Below are 24,285 nucleotides of genomic sequence, written 5' to 3' on the forward strand. Positions count from 1 at the left end.
TACCCTGAGCTGAGACAGGCTGAACCTGATCTCCATTCATTGGACCTGCTCTAGAAAGCTGGCCCTTCAGGGACCTCAGCCAGAGGAACAGTAAGGGCTGATGTGGCTGGAGTGCGTGCACGTGTGTGCATACGTGTGTGTGCGTGTGTGTGAATCAGTGGGAGGGGGAGGAAGGGGGACTAGGGGAGAAGAGGCCCGGATGGATCCTGAGGGCCCTACCCCAGAAATAACACAGGCAAAACACGGGGCACTCAGCTCCTCATGGGGCGTCTCTGGGCCCCGGATCCCTGTCTCCGGTTCCCCTCTTCTAGGAGAAAGGACGTGTCTGTCTTTGCTATCACTTCAGCTGCACCCTGAAACGTGAGGGGTGTGGGAAACAAAGGGGGTAAGTGGGGCTTCCCATAGGCACCAAGGAGGCGGGAGACATCTCTTGTCGCTCACTCTGATAAGGGAGCAGCATCGAATTCTTCCTGTTGAACAGCATTGAAAAGAAAGGGCCCAGTCTGTCCCTTACTGGCCTCTTGTAAAATGGCGGCCTGATTTTCCCGACATTCACCCCGTGGGGTGCAGGTCTCAGGCCCTGCCTGCAGAGGAGGGGCTCCTTCTAGACAGTGAAGGGTTGAGCAGAGCCACCTGCCTGCATGTGACCTGCAAGGGTGGGGACAGGACATTCCTCACTGTGAGAACCGACATGCTCAAATCATCCCAAACAATGTGGGTCGGTTTCCCAACACACCCCCCCCCCCCAGTCCAATGTGTTTGGTTGATTTTGGAACTGAAAACTGCACTCCATTTTGGCAAGTGAATGCTGTCTGGAAAAAGAAAAAAAAAAAAGAGCTGCGTTGAAAAGACTCTTTGCTGCTCCCAGCTGCTAACACGTGTGAGAGACTCCTTCACTGCGAGGCCCATTTGCTCTGGCAATAACAGGGACCGAAGAGCGGGGACGGGGCCTTCAAAGTCTGCTTCTCACAGCAGACCATTTAGAATCACTGATTGTCCTGGCCCATGTCACAGGGCTGCAGGAGAGCGGGCAGGGCCCCGGGGGGGGGGGGGTGGGGAGGGCAGGCAGACCTGGAGCAGAGGCGATTGGAACTTGAGTCACGTTCACCAGGGGACATAAAGGAAATGGGGCTCAGGGGTCAACCAACAGAACTGGACCAAGCCTCACTCTCCCACGGGACCCCCCAGGCCGGCCTTTGCTCCTCTGAAAATGGGAACAGTGTTACAAAACTACCCGAGCTGACTGATACCTCTAGAATGTCCCTATGCAGGGGCGCATCAGGTTCCTCCCGCCCCTCCCGTCTTAGGCCACCTGTCCTGCTTTTTTTGCTTGGGAAACAAGGTCATTACAGGTGGCTCTTGTCACCAAGCAGCCCAGAGCGAGTTCTGCGGGGCTTGGTTTTCCAAAATGCCACCTTTGGCTGCCTCTGAACCTTCCCCTCTGAGAAGGGGTTCGCCTGGGGACACAGATGGAGACAAGGAAAGGGTCTCTTGGAAGGGGGGGTGTGAGCGCCCCTTGTCCTGAGCTTCTGACACCATGCTCCCCCTCACACCGGCCCTTAAGGGGGTTTTCTTGTCCTCCCCTCGGAAGCCCCTCCTCCCACCCAGGGGCCCTCTGGCAAGTGCCTGCCAGGCACCTGCCGGCCAGGTGATGGCACCTCATCCATGTGGGGTGAGGGGGTGCCGTCACAGGACCCTGGGACTCCTGCTTTGGGGTCGAGGTCAAACAAAATCAAACAAAATGACCTCTGAGGCTCCTGTCAGCCCTGAGACTCTAGGAGCCTTTACCTAGTTACTTCTTGGTTCTTAATGAATAACAAACCGAACATGACAGTGACAGGCAAGCTAATGAAATAAATGAGGCCAGTCTGTTAACTACACCCGGGGAGCACACGATCGGGATGGGAGAGTTGGGCGTGCCCACACACTAGCTCCACTCGGTTTTCACAGCACGGTGGCAGGAAATCAGCGTGATGTCCCCGGGATTTAACCAGTGTTCTTTCGGAGGCCCCGGCAGACCCAAGTCTCAGCTATCTCGAGTTCTTTCCTCTCCGCAGCTCGGGCTCAGGATCGCTGGCGCCCCGTGCCCCGAACGCAACAGTTTTACCCCGGTGGCTGCTTCCTGTGAGCCCAGAATAGAAGATGCCATCTGTCGCGTTTGGGATGTCATATGTCCACCGATGACTCACACATAGTTGGACCACCGAGAGGAAGGCGGGTGGGTGCCATCAGCCTGTTTCAAAGCACAGCTCAGCAGAACATGGAGACAGCATGTCAGGCAGGGGGCTGTCCCGCGGGGGTTCTCCGCGGCCTGCCCTCCATCCACAGGCGGGGAGCACAGAGGGTCCTCTTCGGCCCCGGAGGGCTTACCCTTCATCGGCAGCATCGAGTGGCCATCAGGACAGAGCGTGTCCGGAATGCGCTGCCTTGGGGGCGCTGTTTGTGCAGGACGGGGGGTGGCCCTCCACCGGCGGGGCCGAGGGGGTGGCGTCCGGGGGGCTGCCGCTGTCCAGGGGCCGACCCCCCCGCCGGGCCGCTGCGGCCACACACCAGGCGCTTTTCGTCCAGCAGGGACAGGTGGTATTCACATAGGTCGATCAGCGAGGCCACCTGCTCGTGGAGCGGCAGCGTCTTGAACTTCCTCTGAGCCAGGTAGAAGAAAGCCTCCACGAAGGCCTGCAAGCACATTCCTGCGGACAGAGAGACCAGCATTAAGGGGGGCGGGGGTCGTGTGCCAAAGGGGCCCACACGCTGCCCGGGGATGGCGCCGCTCCAGCCACCGGGCTCCTTGCTCACCACCATTTCCGTCCCAGGAACTTTAGTTTCTGGGTTAAGCTCCCAGAGGGCCTGCCTTGTGCCAGGCACCAGCTGGGCGCTCACGACCATCTGCGGAGTCGACCCCTTCATCAGTCATGTGGGGGAGGCTCAGCACTGGTTTACAGATGAGGAAACTGAGTCTCAGAGAAGCGGAGCCCGCTGGGCAAAGTCACACGGGTAGGAGGTGGCAGAGCTCATACGCAGCCTGGCCCAAGGCCTCATCCCTCTGTGCCACCACAAAACATCGCGTCAAAACCCAGCCCCTGATGTCGATAACAACGGGGAAAGTTTGTTCCTCAGAGACCCCTGACGGCGATGCCCTACATGTCGATAGAGGTGTTGGTTATCTGGGTGTGGGGGCCTGTCACACACTGTGCCTGAAGTTTTGTGCGTTTTGCTGTATGCAAATTTTACTTCTCTCTACCCCTTCTCTCTCCCCGAAATGATATTCTAGAAGGTCATGGCAGTCCCCACTATGTCCCTGAAACGTTCTTCCCTTACGTTGCCTCATAAATTCCTACTCATCGTTGGGATCAGAGCTCAAAATCCCCCGCTCAGGAAAAGCTTCCCTGATCCCCAGATCAGACGCGGCCGCTGGGACGGGCTTCTAGCCCTTTCCTTTGCAGCCGACGGCGGCCTGTTCGGTGTTCATTTGTGTGGTCCTTCCAACAGCCTCTCTCTTCCCGGCTGAGTTGGGACCTCCAGCTCACCTCTGCTCCCCCAGGGCCAGATGCCCAGTGCTCAATATACAACGCTGAATACGTGAGTGAATGAATGGATGAGTGAACAAATGGGTTAGTGCTAGGTACTTCACAGACATCGCCACTAATCCTCACAGAACCTTTTTGAGATCAGTGTTATTATGCCCCGCTTTGCAGATGAGGAAACCAACATTCAGAGAGGCTGAGTAACTTCCCTAAGGTCACGCAGCCAGAGAATAGTGGCCTGGAAATTCAAACTCTGGCTCCCAATTCTTTTTTTTTTTTTAAGTTTATTTATGTATTTTTAAGATTTTTTAAATGTTTATTTATCTTGAGAGAGAGAGAGAGTGCGAGCAGGGGAGGGGCAGAGAGAGAGAAGGAGAGAATCCGAAGCAGGCTCCAGGCTCTGAGCTGTCAGCACAGAGCTCGATGCAGGGCTGTAATTCATGATTGTGACCTGAGCCAAAGTCGGAAGCTCAACCGACTGAGCCGCCCAGGTGCCCCTGACTCCCAGTTCTTTTAATAAGTGGTACCACATACAACGTTCTGAGTCTTTCCAATGTCCAAGCAAAACTGAACCCCATGACCCAAAGTCAGGGGATTGCCTGGACTCCTCGGGGAAGGTGACGCTCAGGCTGGACGGAACGCCACAGGCATTTTAGAGGAGGCTGGCTTTGCCTCTGCTAATCATAGCTTCCCAGTGGCCTTGCTCCCCTGCTTCTGTCCTCAGGCAGAAGCCTGGCCTGGAGGCTTAAATACTGGATTATAGATGGACCCTGGGATCTGAGAGCTCTTCTTGTGTTGGGAACTTGAGCTGAGCAAAGTTGTTTCTTTGTCTCCATCCGAATCCATCCAAGCTTTTTTGCTCAGCTTTTCTTGGCTCCAGATGCTCTCTCCAGGGCTCTGTTGGGCCCTGACAGGAGGAGCTGATAAAGGGAACAGGGACCCTGGCGTAAAACCTTCTTAATACAAACAGAGGTCTCGTGCAGAGAGACACAGGGAAAAGGGAGCTTCCGTCTGAATCGAGAGACAGGGGTTTCCTAATCACCGACAAGGGGCCCGGGCTCTCCTAGAGTGTGAGCGTGGATGCATGCGTGTGCATCTGTGTGCATTTGTGCATGCGTGCACGTGCGTCTGTCACAGTCAGCGGGAGGGTCAGACCCAAGCAGGGTGCAAGGCGCCAGGATCCAAAGCCAGAGAAACCCAATGCAGCCCCAGCCTCCCATTCCAGAACCGTGTGATCTCGACAGTGCTACTCAAAGTGTGGACGGCAGATGGGTGCCGAGTCCGGGAACTGTGTGTCCCCGGTCTCTGACAAGATAAGGAGCCTGGGCCAGAATATAAATCACCCTCCTCATCAATCACATTGTTTAGTTCAGCTGGCAGTATTTTGTAGCAAGTCTTTCTCTACAAAGGAAGCGGCACTGGTTTACATTTTGGCTCAAAGCCTCTTGTCCAGGACTGTGCAGAACAGTTCGTGGATTGCAACTTTGAGCCGCCCTGGTCTACACACCCCGTCCCCCCGCTTTAATGCACATGACACTGTGGTGCCTGGATGGCTCAGTCAGTGGAGCATTTGACTTGGGCTCAGGTCACGATCTCACGATTCGTGGGTTCAGGCCCCACACTGGACTTTGCGCTGACAGCACGGAGCCTGTTTCGGATTCTCTCTCTCTCCCTCTCTGTCTGCCCCTCCCCTGCTCGTGCTCTCTCTCTCTCTCTCAAAAATAAGTAAACATTAAAAAACAAATTTACCATGCATGATCTTGTCAAAATGCAGATTCCGGGGTGGGGCCTGAGACACCGCATTCCCATCACGCTTCCTGGTGGTGCCCGCGTGGCTGCTCTTTGGAGCACAGTCTGAGTAGCAAGCACTGAATGCGTTTTACTTAACCAATATTAGTTTCTTTCCCTTAATTAAACTAATAAGGCTACGATTGAAGCAGTAATGCACAGACAAAATATAAAGGACCTTTCTTGGGCGAAAAATATGACTAAATCATCTGGAAGGAGACCTTCTAAAAAGAGAAAGGAGACATCCTGTGTTACACTGGGTTTTGTTCTTGTTTGTCTACATGTCCTGATTTTCTCGAGTAAACACATACCTTATTTTATTTATTTATTTTTTTGCGGAACCTAAAAACAAAACAAAATGAATAAACAAACAAAAAGCAGAATGAGACCTACAGATACAGAAAATAAGCTGATGACTGCCGGAGGCGGTGGGGTGGACAAAATGGGTAGGAGGGTCGAGAGGGCAACACAGGCTTCCCATTATGGAATGAATAAGTCACGGACCCAATTTTAAAACGTGCAATGGAAAATTCTAGGAGGTGGAAAGAGGCGAGGCAGGGGTAGCTGCTTCTCACTGTGAACCCTTTGCTACCACTTGAATTTGAGGTTATGTGCATGTATCACTTTGAAGAAAACACGATGCCACCTTCCTGAATACACGTTCTGCTTTGATACAGTTTATATGCATGCAAGGAAAATAGAAGCAGAGTGAGGAGTAAGGGACATTACTGACTTGCAGGAACCAGGCTTGGTGTACGGGGTGCTCTGACCTCACTACGACTCTTATTGTGCCTGTGAGAAAACAGAGGCCCAGAGAGACCAAATAACTTGAGCTCGGGTTACATGCCGATAAGGGCAGCAGGGCTGGGATGGATTTGAACCGGCCTCATGCACTGCAGGTCCTGAATCTCATTCCTGGAATAAGGAATGGGCAAAATGGGTAGGGCTTTGATGGGCAGAGATGAGCCGGAAGGGGTGGGCTGGGCTGAGAATTGGGAGGAAGGAGGAGGAGGTGGGGCGTGTGGCCCCAGTGATGGCCCCGGGCACCTGCCGCAGGACAGGTGGGGAAGGGGCAGCTGGACTAGACCAGAGAGGACTGGAAGGCCAGGGGACATGAGCCGGGAGGCACGGAAGGGGTCCGAGGAGAGCGAGCCGAGGCGGAGTCCCATGGCTCGTACAGCCTGAGCACATTCTCCGGTCAGGGGATTCCTGTTTTGTATAGTGGAGTGTGTTTGTTGGCTTTATTCCTCGAACGCAATCCTGTGAGGTGGGTGGAGGCTCAGAGCCCTGCCCTGACAGACCTCCCTCACCAGAAGGGACTCATCTAAGGGACTCTTGTCTCTTCATACCCAGCCGAGCACCATCCCTCCCCGCGATCCAAAAGCCTGGTCTAGCAACTTCCTTTTACAGAAGAGGGGAGTGGAATCGAGGCCCAGCATAAGCAGGACTAGGACCCCAGGTCTCCAGACCTCAAACTGCACTACCATCACCAGCACCAAAATAAGAAAGAAACCCAGTGAGGGTTGGGAAGAAGGACACCCCACACTGCACACCATGCACATGTGGGTCGCCGGTCCCCACAATGGCCGCCTTGAGGGGCTGAGTGTCTTGCTCCTCATTTCATCAATTGGCCCAGGAAATGGCGGCCGGACTCAGCTCGATATTTGCTGAGCTGCAGAGAATCGAGCCTTTGTAGGGTTCTGAGGGACTAGGGGTGGAGGGAGGAAGAAAACAGGAGGAGGAAATGCACTTCAGATAGTCCAAGTGGCCTTCCCAGGGTAGGGCTGCTGGGGTTCCCACCCGGATGGCCTCCCCTGCCCTTTCCAGATCCTCACTGACAGTCCACATGTTCCCTCTGGGGCTTTCTCCTTCTTTCCTTTATTTTCTTTCATTCATTCATTCTTTTGGAGAGAGAGAAAGAGAGAGCGCGCGCGCTCAAGATTGGGGGAGGGGCAGAGAGAGAGGGAGACACAGAATCCCAAGCAGGCTCCAGGCTCCGAGCTGTCAGCACAGAGCCTGATGAGGGGCTCGAATTCAGGAACCGCGAGATCATTGCCTGAGCTGAATTCAGGAACCGCGAGATCATTGCCTGAGCCGAATTCAGGAACCGCGAGATCATTGCCTGAGCCGCGAGATCATAAGCCTGAGCTTAACCAACTGAGCCACCCAGGCGCCCCTCTCCCTCTTTCTTACATACAGTGAGAAGGCCAACAGAAAGCAAAGGCAAGCTCATGAATGTCCGCTTTCTAGAACCTAAGCATCCTTGACAACTGACCTTCAAACCACTCTTTGTCTACAGAAGATGTGTTTTCACTCGTAATAACAGCATGCACAAAACTTTGTAGTTACTGTGCTTAAAATGGTATCGTAAACATTTTTGTATGTTGCTCTATAGCCTTCATAACATTATTTTAATAGTGGCAGAATATTCCATCAAATCTTACTTTGTATATCATTTCGCCATATCCCCCACTGTTGAACACCGAGACTAGTTACATTTGCTTCACTATTAATGAGAACATAAGCACAATCATAAGCACTTGGCACATCACTGTTTTTATTTCTGATGCATTTATTGTTTTGCAATAAAACCCTAGGAATCAGGGGTGGGGGGCATTAAACGTTAAGTCTGGTTTTGGTAGTTAATTTCATGTTAAAAATACTTAAGCCTTACAGAGTCCTCAAATGGACAAAGCACGTGAATGGGTAGTTCACATACATTAGCAAGGAAGAGAGAAAACCTGCCATTGAAGCCTACTGCTCACCCATTAACAACAAATGTAAAACAACGCTACTGGTGAGTTGATGGTGAAATTGCTAGGGACTTTTGAAAAGCAACTCGGCAAAAGTTTTTAGAGCCATGCGAGTATTTCAAAATATTTCTTCCAAAGGAAAACAAAAAGCACACAATGGTATTCACCAGCAACTTACACACCGTGTGGGGGCGGGGGAGGGAGTTATAGGGTATTTTTGTATCTTTCTTTCTATTTTTCTGTATTTTCCAAGTAAGATAATGCATGTTCATTGTTGATAATAATTAGAAAAAAAAAATATATATATATAATCTTAAAAATACCCCAACCCAGCCTCTAATGTCTGGAGGTCTAGGACGCTACACTTGGCCCATCCCCAGGTAGAGCTAATGGCCCTTCGTTGGGATCGCCCCTTGTTTCCTCCTATGTATTGGGACAAATCCATGGGTACGTGGCTGTCTCCCCAGTGGGACTGTGTGCTCCTGGAGGCGGGGACATTGCCCCAATCTTCTCTGCATCTTCAGTGCCCAGCACAGCCTGGCACACAGCAGGCACCAATAAAGAGCCATTTAATCCCCTTGAATGGGCTGCGACCTTTTCAGCGATCTTGTGACGCAGGTGTTATTGTTGCCACTTTACACCTGAGGCCAGCAAGGTAAGCCAAGGGGCACAGGGAAAGACGACCCTCTGAGAACCCTTCTCTTAGACGCCGTGCAGACTCATGAGACCAAGATGGTCCAGACCGGAGGCTCTAGAAGTCTAGAGTCCCCTGAAGGGCTCGTGCAAACACAGACTTCGGGTCCCTCCCCCGGAGCTCCGGGTTCAGAAGCTCTGAGGAGTTGCACTCCTACCACGTGCTCAGGTGCCTCTGAGGCTGCTGGTCAGGGACCCCACTTTGAGAACCCATCCCTTCCTCCCCATCCTCCTCCTCACTGCTGAGTCCAGTCTGTCCACACTCCACCCTGAACACTCATCTGCAAAACGCGGCCTATTTGCAAAAGGACCTGCCCCCGAGCTTTGAGAAGCTGGATTTTGGGCTAAGAAGGTCTGCCTTTTAAGACGTTCTGAGGGAGTTATTTTTAAAATCTCAAATGATGGAGCCAAAAAGCCATGACATTGTTCCAGCTTTGCATTTAGTCCTCTCTCGGTTTCCTTGGTTTCCGAGAAACCGCACATCCCCCGTCTCTCCCGGCACCATCCCTTGACCGCTAAGTGGGGCAGAGCTCCGTTGCCCTCGCCAAGGCCCTGCCCTTCTCTAGCTGTGCTGAGGAAGATGAGGCTGGAAAGGTTCACAGGCCACGCCACGGAGGGCCCTGTGGACCATGATCAGACTTTGGGTTCTATGCCGAGGAAGACGGGAGGCCACCGGGGAGACGGGAAGTGACGTGATCGGTGCGGCTGCTGTGTTGAGACCAGGGAGACGGGGCACATGTGAAAGGACAGCAAGGAGGTCCCGAGGGGCTACTGCCCCAGTCCAAGCAAAGGCTGTGGGTGGCTTGGACCAGAGCGGTAGTGACAGAGGCAGTGAGGGTGATAAGATTCCAGACAGAGTCTGAGGGCAGTGCAACAGGTCTGAGAGCTGCTGCTGGGTTGGACGTGGATGTTAAGGGCAAGTCAAGAGCCCTCATGAAGGAGGACCTCTAACACCAGGGGAGGACTGGCCTTCCCCTCAAGGACCATGGTTTTTAAACGTTTTATGCATAAAATAACCTGGGGACCTTGCCAGAAATGCAGGCTCCTGTTCCTGTCTCCTGGAGATTCTGTGTGTTGGCCATGAGGCCCCTGGAGTTGTACTTGTACCCGCAGGGCTGGGGACTCTGCACCCACGGGTGATCGGGAAACTTTGGAACCAACGCTCTGTCTTGGCCATCTCCTTAAAGGCTCTCGAGGAGGCAGGGAAGTAAAGAGGTTAAGAAGCCTAGTGCTGGGCTGGCCCTGCTGTGGGCAATCATGAACCATGGGGGATGCCCAGAACAAACGTCCTCCTCCGAAACCCCACTGCCCACCCCTCCTCCCCTCACCGTCTTTGTCCGCTGCGGCTGCCAGAACAAAAAGACCATGGCCTGGGGGGAAGGGTGGGGGCTTAAACAACAGAAATTTACTTTCTCACCATTCTGGAGGTAGAAAGTCCAAGATCAGGCTGCCAGCAGGTTTCGGTTCTGGTGAGAGCTCTCTTCCTGGCCTGCATATGGCTGCCTTCTCGCTGTGTCCTCATGTGGCACAGACACTGAACCAGCTCTCTGGGGTCTCTTATTATAAGGACACCAGTCTCTCCGGATCGGGGCCCCAGCCTTATGACCTCATTTTAACTGTTACTTCCTTAGAGGCCCCATCTCCTAATACAGTCACATTGGGGGTTGGGGTTTTAACAATTCCATAGCACCCCAACTTCTCGGTTCTGTTTATGGCTCATCCAGCAGCCGGACACACTCTCCTACTGCCGCCCAAGTCTTTGAGATCACCTGAGCCGTTGAGGAGAAATAGAAGAAATCCTCCCCCCGCCCTTTCCGGCTCCTCCGCCAGCTGCCTGAAAAACCCTCACAGCTCAAACTTGGAGTTGGAGGCATCTCTTTGGTAACATTGCTTTAGCGACCTGTCACCGTAAACGTAATGAAAATAAACCATAATAGTTAATAATTATAGAGCCCTCGTTATGTGCCAGGCCCTGATCTAAAGGCTTCGTGAGCATTAACTTAAATCCCACAGAAGCCCTTCAAAGCAGGTGTCAATATCAGTCCCCTTTTACACAGAGACTTGCCAAAGTCGCACAGCTGGAAGGGGGCAGATCACAAGAACCATTCTCGAAACTTCTTTACTCTGTGGCTGCTTCGAGGGCCTTCAAAGAGATGGCCAAGTCGGAGCATTACGTCGGGTCGTTTAGAAGGAGGAAATGAAGGAACAATGCCCGCCTGGCCCCGGGGGAGGGACGGGCCCCATCCATCTCTGCTGGCTGTCGGCAAGGAGGTGTGGATCTGCCAGTCTCTGCAAACAGGCATCCTCCACCTGCCTCCCATGCCTGAAGATAAGCCGTGGAGCGTTTTCCCCAACTTTATTTTGGGTTGACGGATGTCACTGGAGAAAGCAGCCTTTGCAACATTTTGGATGTGGCCGTACACACGTCTCCCACCCGAGACTGCCACCTGCTTACTGGGGTGCGGCCCCTGACGGACCATGGCCTCATTCTGTCGGTCAGTGGGCGAGGGTGGGCCCACGGGCTCCTTCTGGCCTCAAAAGTCCCATCACCCCCAACCCTGGGGAGGGGTCCTCGCGCACAGGACATAATGAAAGCGCTGGGGGCTGCCCTCCAATGACCCCATCATCTACTCTGGGGCTCCAGGACGGAAACAGCAAGAATGCCTCGCCAGCTTACGAGGCATATCCGTTTTCTCATCTGGTTCTCAGGGTGATGTTCACAAGGAGACGCTGTCGCTGAGGAGTGCAGACCCAGAGAGGCCAGGTGGCCTGCGAGGGGGACCAGACAGCATTGTACCCATGCCTACCTGACGCCCAAACCTCGTTGTTTCTTCTGCATGACGATCTTCTTAACATCTGACATTTATGTATTATTTTACAGTTTACAGAACACATTTGCATAGATGATATAATTAAATCCAAATCATTGTTGACAGCCAGGCATATTATCCCAGACTGAATAGGAGACATTTTTTTTCCTCTCGAAAATACCTGAGCTTCCTTGCTATAATTCTATTCCAAGGTGCTGGTGTGCTGGGCTAGGCCGGCTACATGCCAGTTCCTTCCGTCTCCCCATGATTTAAATCTTTCTTATTACCCACCTAGAATAGATGTTTCCATCTCCTAGTGAAATTCCAAACGTGTAAGTATACACGCTTTCTGGCTGGACATGTTGGTGGGAAATAAAGCTGAACGATCTTGACTGGAATTAGCTGAATGATTCCTATCTGCGCGGTGGAATGTTCCCCGCAAGGGTTGTCTGTGAAGCCTTCACCAACTCCAAGGTGGTTAATCACCGGAAGCGTTCCCCACATCCTTAGGGCACCTTGAAGCCTGGCTCTTGTTTGCTGCGGCACAATCCCTCCAGACATTAGTGCAGTCGCTCCGGGCCAGGGCTGGGGTCTCAAAGGACCGGAGCATCTCCCATGAGGCGGCATTGGGCTCATGGGACAGTGACTGGGGGACAGATGCACTGGTCCGGGTCCAGCTCTGCCGTGGCCTCGCGGCCTCGTCCTCAGCAAGGGGTTTCCCCTCGGCGGGTCTCCGTTTCTGCGTCTGTAAAGTGGGGACGTCACATCTTCCCCAACTGGCTTTTACACGGCACCACCCAGAGGAAGCCCAACACAGTGCTTGATAACCCGAAGCCTCCGGTGACCTCCCCATCCAAGGTTTCTGTGCCGTCACCACACTTTCCTAGGGTGCCATCGCGACATTGGCTTCATTTTCTTCTTTTATGGCGGGGAGCTGACTGCTTGTCTCCACACTAGACTATCATGAGGCCAGGGCATCTTCGCCCCCATCTCCAGCGACCGTGAGCAGGTGCTCAGCAGTTGTTTGTGTTGTAAATGAGCAGACTGGCTGGGATTACAGACAGGAAAAATCGTGCAGTTGGTCAGGAGACCGGGGTTCTTGGAAGGGCGGCTGTCCCTGAGTACAGTGGGGCTTTGAACCAGTCACCTCCCCTCTCCAGGCCTCAGTTTCCCCTTCGGTAAAATGAGCGGCAAACTGGGCGATTTCTTGGGACTCCGGGAGCATTGGGAGGGATGGTGGCTTCTGAATGTTTTAAAAAAAATGGTAGCGACAAAAATCACAAGCTGCACGTATTGGGGGCGTTCTGCCCACTAGGAGTCACACTGTGCGTTTTCCCTGCCCATTCATGTAACCTGGTGGCAGCCCTGAACGGTCCCACCACCCGCCCAAAGTCGCACCGTTGGACAGTGGCTATGCCAGGGTTCCCACCACTGCTCTGCACTGTCTCTCCCCAAACCAGATGGAGACCTCCAGAAGGCCCATCCTTTCAGGAAGGAGAGAGCCTCCCTCCTGCCACTCCCCACCCAGCTCAAGAACAGAATGGGACACACCCAGTCGTTGTATTTACGCGTTACAGCAGCAACAAGCCACTATCACCTTTGTCCTTGTCTGGACAGAAAAATGAGTAAGTGTCAGGAAGGAACCATAGATAGACCTTGCAGAAAAACCATTATCGCCAGGAGCCCGGGACACCCAAATAACGAACACAACCAAAGATGCAAGCAGGACTTCCATCATTTCGTTAGGCACAGGGCACACAGTGCAAAGTGGCCCAAGGTCCCACCGCAGACCCGTCTGGCGTCACCCGACTCCACCACGGGCAGACACAAGTTCCTGAGTTGCTGGCTGGGAAGATGGGCTATAGGACTGGTCACCGCTTCCTGCAACTCGAGACGTTTCTCCTGGGATTAATGGCTCCCGCAGAACCTTCCGAGGCTCAACACATTCTGCAGCAAGTGGTCAAAACCTCTGGCTTGGAAAGGATTTCAGAGATAACGAAATCCAGGCCCCCACAGGACAATAACACTCAAAAGGGTAAGAACTAATCTGAGTGGTGCTCAATATGTACCAGGCCCTGTGGCCAGCTCTCGAGGGGCACCTCTCATTTCACCCTCAAAATGAAAGTCTGGGGGATAGATGCCTTTATAACCCTTTGGCTGTTTACCAGCAAAACTGCCTTTGTCTTGGGTTTTGTTTGTTATCTAGGCGCTGCAGGCTTCTGGGGTGCACAGAAGCACAGACATTCAGGCAGGGTCCAGTGGCCTGGAGGTGGGTTGGGGATTCAAACCCGGGCTGTGAATCTGTCCTCTTGGCACTCTGCGCCCCGCATCAGGCTTACTTAGAGAGGCAGGGAGGGGGCCGCAAGTTACCTTAGCACAACTGCTGTTAGCACCGTCTATCCGACTGAAGCTCCCCTGTGAGATTCTGAGCCACGGTTGCCCTCCTGGCATTGCTAACAACAGGCATCTGACCCCCCACTTGGTCGTCTCCAGCGGCGGGATGCTCATCACCTCCCCAGGAGACCCTTTCTCACCGTGTGCTCCAGCTCTCTGCCTCCATCGGAGCTCAACTGAGCAAAGCCCTGCACGGGTGTCCCTTTCCATGGCGCAAATCTAACTCTTCTTCCCCACGATGGCCTGGCTCTAGACGGTTTGTATGCCAGGAGCCGGGGCGATTCGATTCAAGTCCACAAACACTGGCCAACAGCCACCAAGTGGATACAGAGGTGTGCGAGCCCTCCTCTGCCAGAGCGGACAGGAAAGTGTGTGTGTGTGTGTGTGTGTGTGTGCGCGCGTGTGTGCACGCGTGCGCTCACGCTCGGGGAGGGGACAGGGTCAGAACGCAGGGGGAGCAGCAGAGAATTGCGGGAGGAGAGGTAGGTGGTTTGGAGTCTGTGCCTGGTGCTCCCAGCTCAGCAGTGTCTCCGCTTCTGAACCTCGCCCATCGGCCACCAAACATACCAGGCTCTCGCACTGATTAAAGGCTGCCTTGACGTTGTATCTCACCTTTCTAGCTCTGCTCCCGGATCAGCTCCCCCCTCCCCCCGAACTGCTCCTGCCAAGAGACCGGGCACCTTCCGTTCCCCTTCCCAGCTCTCGCTGCAGCGTTGGTCAGAGGGGAAGCCTCCCTCCTTGAAGTACATCCTCCCCACTTCTCTGATGCCCGCTCTCTGGCTTTTCTTTGCATCCTTCTGGCAAGTCCTGGCTCGGTGGTGGGGTAGGGTGGGGGGGCTCTGGTGTTCTGGTGGTTCCTCGCAGGTTCGCAGGGCATGGGGTCCTGCAAGGCTCTCCGCCTGGGCCCGGGTCTCCCTTCCCGTCCTTCCTTCCCTAGGCTTTAAATATCTTCCGTGAATCAAGGCTCTCCTCCCTTCGCAAGCTCCCGGCCACACTGCTTTTTTGCTGCTGGGATACCTCATTAGCATCTCAAAGAGCCTGTTAGAAATGGACCTCCTGGTCGTCCCTCTCCATCCAGCTTTGCTTTAAATCCTACTCATTTCAATAAATACTATCTCCACCCACCTCAGTGCTCAAGCCAGAAGTCGGAGAACCATTTTTGAAACTCCTCTCCCACAGCTCCCATCCCTCTCCACCACCGACAGCAACCTCCTCACTGGCCTCCCCGCTTCCAGCACTGCCCCTTCTGACACAGCAGCCAGAATGACCTTTTTAAAACACGAACCAAGCCACATATCCTGCTGTCACCTCGCCACCAGCATTCAGAGCAACACCCACATGCCTTAACCTGCTCGGAGCCACTGCAAGATGGAGTCCCTCCCGCTTCTGCAGCCCCCTGTGAGCCAAAGCCTGCTCTCTGCCTGCGTGCCCCCACCTCCCCCACCTCAGGGCTCCTTGTCATTTGCCATTCCCTCTGCTGGAACATTCTTTCCCTGGGTCCTCACCTTTTAGCACTTAGACATCAACTATGATGCTGCTTGTACTGACAGATCTCCCTGACCCACCTCCTAATGTAAATTAGGTCTTCTCCGCTATCCTCCTTAAAACCTAGTCATTTTCTCTCATTGCACGTAAATACATGTTTATTTCTGTGTTTCTATGTTTCATCTCTGTCTGCCTCCGCTACAAGACTGTCAGGGGCACGAGGCCTGGGTGTCCTACGGGTCACTGCACACACTGTCACGAACACTAGTAGACTAACTGAATTAAATATACACACATAACGCATGGCACATAGTAGGTGTTTGGTCAATGTCGCTTCTCTCCTCCTTTCCCACTGCTTGGGTCATCGACAGCAGGCTGCACTTATGTTCAAACTCAAGGTCTGTCTCTTAGGTGCTGCTAGATGACCTTGGCTCATTCCCTTCCCTTCTGGAAGCCTCAGCTTCTACCTACCCTGCCCAGCTCTTGTGGGGTTTCAATGAGAGAACTTAGATATAAGGGCCGGGCCAGCATCTGGCACGGAAGGACACCCCCAAATCCGAGCCTCTTTGGTGATTACCTCTAGGTGATCAGAAGGGCCAAGCCTGGTGGGTCAACAGTCTGCCGCCCAGGAGGGCAGAGTCTCAGAATCTCCAGCCATTGTAGTTGTTTCCAAAAAATGGGCAATTTGGGGGTAGACAGACCACCCTAACTCACCCACCGAAGGCAGCCCTCTTCCTCATGCCCCATGTTTGTCCTCCAGTTAACTGGCTGCACCTGCTGGAATTTGCAGAAGCCCAGAGTCTGGAGCCTCGAGCGTGGGGGTGCCCGCTCCCCAAGAGGACCCAGCTGGCTCCTCAGGAAGAGACCCCTCTGAGGCGCTCTGAGGAGCTGGTCTGTCACGGGGAGAGGTGAGGGGAGGCAGATCAGTGTCAAAAACAAGATCGAGAAGTGGGTTTCAGCTTGACTCACATTAAGAATGTCACTTTGGAGCGCAAATGAGAGAGAAGAGAAATGCTCTTTTATGCGGGAGTTTATTTTTATCACTTTGTCAGAGAGAAATTGCAGCCTCGAGGGCACTGGAGCTGCACAGAATTACCCAAAACATTAACATGCAAATTGCCTTCTTTAGAGAAGGTAATTTTATTAGTGCAGGAAATGTTTCTTTCACTGTACTCATGCTCCGGAGCAGTGCTCTGTGGGGGCCAGTGGGGGCCACCGCAAATGGGGACTCCTGAACCTGGTCGGGGTTCTACTTCCTCCTCTACGTGGGATCGCACCTGGGCCACGCTACAGTGTTATAGCTGGTTACCCTGTAGACAGCACCCAGTGTAGACAGCAAGTGACTTGTTCAAGATCACACAGCATCCATGGCAGAAAGAGGCAGAGCTGAGGTCATGTGTCCTGTGTCTGGGAAACCAGGTGAGCCACAGGGACTCATGAGGATCCTGGAAGTGGCCACTCCGAGCATAAGGAGCAGTGACATTCCATCTATCTAGTCCTTCTTTCATTTATTCACTCGCTCACCTTGCCAGGAAGCTTTCCCTGTGCTAAACCCTGGGCCCTAGACGTGAACCAGGGATGGGCTCAGCATCCACGGGGTGGGGGGCAGGTGGAGAGGGAGGCAGACATCCGCAAACACTGAGGATCCAGCAAGGCGAGGCCTATTGGAGGGCGGTGCCGAGAACTGACAGGGAACAGGAGAGAGCAGAACTGGCCGGCGGGGAGGCAGGGAGAGGGGCCTGGAAGCGTCCCAAAGGAGGGTCTCACAGGCAGGCATTGTCCAGGCAGGCAAGGAAGGGAAGGGTGTTCAAGGTGTCCCAGGCAGGGAGCCGAGTGGGAGCAGAGGCAGGAGCCGAAGCATGTCAGTCTGGCTCAGAGTAGCCTGTGAGGCTGCTACTTGGAGTGCGTGGGAGGAGAGTGGAGCGGGGATGGGGGGCTGGGGCTGCAGGGGGGGTGACAGGGAGGCTGGCCAGGCTAATCTCAAAGGCTGAAGGGCTCAGATTTTATCCTCAGGTGGTAAGCAGCCCCCGCAGGCAGGGCCGGTTCAGAACAGAACCACATTCCCCTGAGACTTCGGGAGGGAGGGGGTTTCCCAAGCCCTGGAATGCCAGGACGACAGAAGGTTGTGCGAGGCTGCGCTTACATAAGGCTTCCTCCTCCCTTCACAGACGTGATCAGTGGGGAAGTGTGGGCAGAGACACCCACCTGCCACCAAGAAGAAAGCACCTCAGTCATGTAAGGTCTCGCTGAACAGTTCAGGTGCACACACTTTCCCCAGAGGCCGCCATCCCTCACCCCGCGGTGGCTGGCAGGTGCAATCTCCGAGCGTGGTGGGGCACGGGGGACTGTTCCCCCAGCCCGGGAGCTGTGGTAGGGAAGCCGAAGGGAAAGTGTGGCTATTTCAAGTAAGCCCAGAGCAGTTGTGGAGATCCTGAATGGGCGTACTCCAGCTCAGCCTTTCTCAACCTTGATGCTTTCCAGATTTGGGGCCCAAAACTTCTTTGTTGGGGGTGGGGAATCTGTCCTATGCATTACAGAATGTTAAGGGGTGCCTGGGTGGCTCAGCCGATTAAGCATCTGACTCTTGGTTTCGGCTCAGGTAGTGATCTCATGGTTCATGAGTTCGAGCCCCGTGAGTTCAAGCTCTGTGCTGTCAGTGCGGAGCCTGCTTGGGATTCTCTCTCTCCCTCTCCCTCTGCCCCTCCCCTGCTCACTCTCTCTGTCTCTTTCTCAAAATAAATAAATAAACTTAAAAAAAATCTTTTCTTAAAGAATGTAAAGCAGCATCCTTGGCCTCTATCCGCAAGATGCCGATAGCAACTTCTCTCCTTGCCCAGTTGTGACAACCAAAAATGTCTCCAGACATGGCCAAGTGTCTTCCAGGGCGTGGGGTGGGGGGAGGTGCAAAATCATACCCTAATTGAGAACCACTGGTCTGCCCAGACTTATGAAGATCGACACAGCTGACCACCAGAAGTCTCCCAGATCTCCCAGTGAGATGTAGGACACCTCACGGCCCCGGCATGGGGTCTGCCTCTTCCCCTCCCCCATGTGCCAAAGGATGGGGCAGAGTACTGCAGGTTTCATCACGTGCCCATCTGGGCTATCTCAAAAATAAGTGTGGAATATAATTCCTAAAAGATCTAGGAAGAAGAGCCAGGTGGCAAGGTAGAAAGCCAATGGGTGGCAGGTGGCTTTCCCATTAACTTACCAGGGTCTCAGAGTCCCTAGAATTCAGGGTCTCACCTGTAAAGCAAAGGCGTTCGAATTGGTGATCTCTCAGGCATTTCTGGTTTTGAACACTATGACTCTATGGCAGTAAACACAATTTGGAGAGTGTTACCAGGGAATGCTGAAGTTGGCCCCATGTGAGAGGCCTGGATAAGGATCTATCTTGGCTAATTCAAGAAAAAAATTTTTTTAATGTTTTATTTATTTTTGAGAGACAGAGTGCTAGCAGGAGAGGGACAAAGAGAGAGAGAGAGAGAGATTGAGAGAGAGAGAGAGAGAATTGGAAGCAGGTTTTAGGCTCTGAACCGTCAACACAGAGACTGACGTGGGGCTCGAAGTCGTGAACCTCGAGATCATGACCTGAGCTGAAGTTGGACACTTAACCAACTGAGCCACCAGGTGCCCCTATCTTGGCTAATTTGGCCATTTTCCTTTTTTTTTTTTTTTTTTTTTTAATTTTTTTTCAACATTTTTTATTTATTTTTGGGACAGAGAGAGACAGAGCATGAACGGGGGAGGGGCAGAGAGAGAGGGAGACACAGAATCGGAAACAGGCTCCAGGCTCCGAGCCATCAGCCCAGAGCCTGACGCGGGGCTCGAACTCACGGACCGCGAGATCGTGACCTGGCTGAAGTCGGACGCTTAACCGACTGCGCCACCCAGGCGCCCCAATTTGGCCATTTTCTTGATGAGAGACAGAGACTGGTCAGGTGGCTCATGAGGTTCTCATTTCATTCTCAGGTTAAATGACCAAGCCCAGGTTTCTCCAAGAATTCCATGAAAATCTCCAGGAAAAGCCTGTATTTGTAAACATATTTGGAATGCTTGGGATTGGTAGTTTCTCAGAGATCGGTAGAAGCAGAAGACAAAGAATTTTGGCTCTTCCTTCCACCCATTAGCTGGGTGACCCTGGGCACATTAGGTAACCTCTCCGAATGTCAGGTCTCTTCTCTGTAACCTGGAGTAGAAGGATTAACTCTCCAGGTTGGTGTGAAAAGTGGAAAACGCACATAGAGGACTTCCAGCTTCAGCACTGATGTGTAAGGAGCTTGGAAGTCATCACTCCCATCTTCACAATAAGAAAAAAAGATAGGCAAACTGAAAATCAATGATAGTCCTTACATCTGTCAGAGATTTGAGGTCACAGGGCAAAGTGTCACCCTGAAAACCAGACAGGCAAGTGACAACAGAGAATCATAGCCCAGGTCAGCTTACCAGCAGTGGCTGCTGGAGCCAGTAACTGGTAGGAGTGCTTCATTGGTGACAGAGGAATTGCTGGAGGCTGAATGGATGAGATTGAGCGTTAAAAAGTCCGGGAGCCCAGTCTTAGGGGTCCTTCAAGCATCTGTGGGTTGTACCTCCAGAGCCCCACTGGGTTCTCAAGGTGGTGATTGGAGAAAAATCCCACATGCTTCAGGCAGGGAGGTGTGTGAGGAAGTAACCTTTCCAAAATGTGCTCTGAGTGTTCTCCATCACAAAAGACTGCCCTCACGGGAGACTACATTACCAGAGACTCATCTGACCTGAGGGAAGGGTGATTAGACTACTCCAGCCCTTTTGGCCTTCCTGTCTCACATAAGGGCAGAAAAAAAGGGCTGAGGAACACTTCTGAAGTGGCAGTCCAGGGACCCAAGCCCACTAAGAAATTGAGATTTAGCGATAAGATTATTAAATGCTGTCTCTCCCCAACACCTCACTACCACCCATCAAAAGGGTTCCAAGGTAACCACAGTGGATAACAATTGACAGCTCCAAGATAAAGACTCTCTATTCAAGGAGTTTTTAGGAAAGTCCAAGGACAACAGGGAGAGAAAATAAAAGCAAGGAAACTGATGCCTCTGGTGCCTACAGCTGCAGTAAACATTAAACACAGCCTAGCTCCTCATTGGGTTAAAGAAAACCTCACACTGAAAGCCTACTACTTGATCTCCCATGTCTGGCTTTCAACCAAAAAATCACAAGACCTGCTAAAAGACAAGAAGAAAACATTTGTCTGACAAGACAAAGGAAGCATCAAAAGGAGACGTGGCTATGACACAATGTTGGAATCACGCAATGGAGAATTAAAAATGATGATGATTAATATGTTAAGGGCTCTAATGGAAAAAGTAGGCAACACTCAGGAACAGATGGGTAATGTAAGGAAAGAGATGGAAAGTCTAAGAAAGAATCAAAAGAAAATGTTAGAAGCAAAAAACACCGTAACAGAAATGATGAATGCCCCCAGTGGACTCAACTGTAGACTAGAGACTAGACACAGACGAGGAAAGAATCAGTGAGCCTGAAAACATGTCAATCAAAATGTCACAAAGTAAAATACGAAAAGAAAGAATGTAAAAAGGGAGAATGTCCAGGAACAGCGTCTTTGGACGACATAGAGGAAATGGATAAATTTCTTGAAACATACAACCTGCCAAGACTGAGTCATGATGCAATAGAATTTCTGAGAAGACCAAGTACTAGTAAGGAGACTGAATCAGTCATCAAAAATCTCCCAACAATCAAAACTCTAGGACCAGATGGCTTCACTGGTGCATTCTACCAAACTTGTAAAGACGAATTAATACCAATAATTGCTTTACATGTGAATGGTTTAAATATGTTGATTAAAATACAGAGATTGTTAGAGTGGATAAAGAACAAACCCAACTCTATGTCGTTTACAAGAAATCCCCTTTACACATAAAGACAGACAGAAAGCAAAGGGGTGGAGAAAGAGATATCATACTAACGCTAACCAAAGAAAGTTGGAGCAGCGAAATTAATTTCAGACAAAGCAGACTGCAGAACAAAGAAAATTATCAGGGATAAAGGTGGGCATTACATAATGATAAAGGGGTCAATTTTCCAAGAAGACATAATGGTCCTCAACACGAGTGTAGCTAAAAACAGAGTGTCAAAATACGTGAGGTAAAACAGATAGATCTACAAGAGAAAACAGACAAATCTACTATTAAGTCAGAGAATTTTAACACCCCTCTCTCAGTAATTGACAGATCCAGCAGGCAGAAAATTGGAAAGGATATAGTTGAATTGAACAGCACCATCAATCAACTGGATCTAATTGACATGTATAAAATACTTCCCTTTACAAGAGTAGAATACACATTCTTTTCAGTTCACATGGAACACTCACCAAGACAGACTGTATTCTGGGCCATAAAACATACCTTAACAAATATGAAAGAATAGAAGTCATGCAAAACATGCTCTCAGACCACAATGGCATTACACTGAAGATTAGTAACAGAAAGATAGCTGGAAAGTCTCAAAATACTTGGAGATTAAATAGCACATGTCTAAACAACATGTCAAAAAGGAAGTATCAAGAGAAATTTTAAAATATTTTGAACTATGTGAAAATGACAATGGAACTTACTGAATCCTGTAGGATGCAGCAAAAGCAGTGTTTAGAGGGAAATTTATAGCATGGACTGCATATATTAGAGAAGATGAGAGATCTAAAACCAATCATCTAAGTTTCCGCCTTAGGAAACTAGAAAAAGAAGAGCAAATTAAACCCAAAGTAAGCAGAAGAGAAAGAATAATAAAAATTAGAGCACAAATCAATGAAAGCAAGGTAGGAAATCAATAGAGAAAGTCAATTAAATCAAAATTTAGTTCTGTGAAAAGATCAAAGAAATTGATAAACCTCTAGCCAGGCTAACCAAGAAAAAATGAGAGTAGATTGCTAGACAGCTAACTAGTAATTAACAATCACTAATATCAGACCATGAAGGAGGCTTCACTGGTCTTATGGACATTAAAAGGCTAATGAAGGAATGTTATGAGTAACTCTCTGCCTCCAAATTTGGTAATTTAGATCAAGTGGACCAATAGGCCCTGTGGTTTCACCGGTGAATTCTACCAAACATTTAAGAAAGAAATTATACCGGTTCTCTACAACCTTGTCTAGAATACAGAAAGAGAAGGAACATGTTATAACTCATTTTGGAAGGCCAGCATTATCCTAGTGACAGATAATGGCATTATTAGGAAAGAAAACTACAGACCAATAGTTCTCATGAGCATGGGTGCAAATAACCCCCCAAAATTTTGACAAATGGAATCTAATAACATATAAAAAGAATTATACACCATTACCAATGGGATTTATTCCAGGTATGCAAGTGTGCTTCGATGTTCACTAGTCAATTAATGTAATCTATCACATCAATAAGCTAAGGAAGAAAAATTATATGATCGATAGATGCAGGAAACACATTTGACAAACTCAAATCTCCATTCACGATTAAAAAAAAAAAACCTCTAAAAATTTTTTGTTCCTTTGATAAAGAATATCTATTTAGAAATACCTACAGCTAACATCATAGTGGTGAAAACCTAGATGCTTTCCTCCTAAGATTGGAGACAAGTCAAGGATGTCCCCTCTCATCACTTCTTTTCAACATTGTACTAAGAGCCTTAGTTAATATAGTAAGACAAGAAAAGAAAAGGTATATACGTTCAACACGTTCCGAATTAAATCCCAGCAAATTATTTTGTGGATATCAGCCAAGTGAATATTGTGATATTTTGTGGATATCAACCAAGCGAATCTAAAATCTACATGGAAAGACAAAGGGAAGAACAGCCAACACAATACTGAAGGAGAAGAACCAAGTCAGAACCCTGGCACTAGCCAACTTCAAAACTTACTGTAAAGCTACAGTAAACAAAACAACACGGTATTAGCAAAAGAACATACAAATAGATCAGTGCAACAGAATAGAGAGTCCAGAAATAGACTCAGGCAAATGTCACCGACTAATCTTTGACAAAGGAGCCATGGCCATTCAATGGAGAAAAATTAGTCTTTTCAACAAATAGAGCTAGAGTAATTGGACATCCACAGACCACCCCCCCCCAAAAAAAAAATCTAGACATAGACTTTATACCTTTCACAAAAATTAACTCAAAATAAATCACAGACCTAAATGTGAAATGCAAAACTATAAAACTTCTCAAAGATAACATAGGAGAAAACCTAGGGGGGCCTTGGATTTGGCTATGCGTTTTTAGATGCAACACCAAAACAAGATCCATGAAAGCAGAAAAATGATGTTAGGCTTTAGTACAATTAAAAACTGCTCTGTGGGGGTGCCTGGGTGGCTCAGTCGGTTAAGTGTCTGACCTCGGCTCAGGTCATGATCTCACGGTTATTGAGTTCGAGCCCCACATCGGGCTCTGTGCTGAATGCTTGCTCAGAGCCCGGAGCCTGCTTCGGATTCTATGTCTCCTTCTCTCTCTGCCCCTCCTCTACTCGCACTCTGTCTCACTCTGTCTCTCAAAAATAAATACATGTAAAACATTAAAAAAATTTAAAGAAATCTGCTCTGTGAAAGACACTGTTATGAAAACGAGAAGCTAAGCCGCACGCGGGGAGAAAACCCTTCCAGAAGACATATTTAATAAAGGACTTGTATCCAAAATATACAAAGAACTCTTCAAATTGAACAATAAGAAAAAAAGCAAACCCAATGGCTCAGTTAAAATACAGGCAAAAGATCTCAACAGACATTTCACCAAAGATGTACAGATGGCAAATAAGCAAATGGAAAGATACTCAACATCATACGCCTCTAGGGAAATGCAAAGTAAAGCAAT

At 50.5% G+C, this 24,285-nt stretch overlaps 1 protein-coding gene across 1 annotated transcript in view; it reads right to left on the reverse strand.

The window, feature by feature from the left end:
- Nucleotides 1-1,834: 1,834 nt before the first annotated feature.
- The window catches only part of TTLL11 (tubulin tyrosine ligase like 11), a 236,875-nt gene continuing 214,424 nt past the window's right edge, over nt 1,835-24,285 (reverse strand). Inside the window, 2 exon segments of the mRNA XM_049637428.1 lie at nt 1,835-2,525; nt 2,527-2,690. Of these exon segments, the coding sequence (XP_049493385.1) occupies nt 2,397-2,525; nt 2,527-2,690 (293 nt within the window). The 3' untranslated portion in view covers nt 1,835-2,396.

This window comes from Panthera uncia, chromosome D4 (genome assembly GCF_023721935.1).
Source record: "Panthera uncia isolate 11264 chromosome D4, Puncia_PCG_1.0, whole genome shotgun sequence".
Lineage (NCBI taxonomy): Eukaryota > Metazoa > Chordata > Mammalia > Carnivora > Felidae > Panthera > Panthera uncia.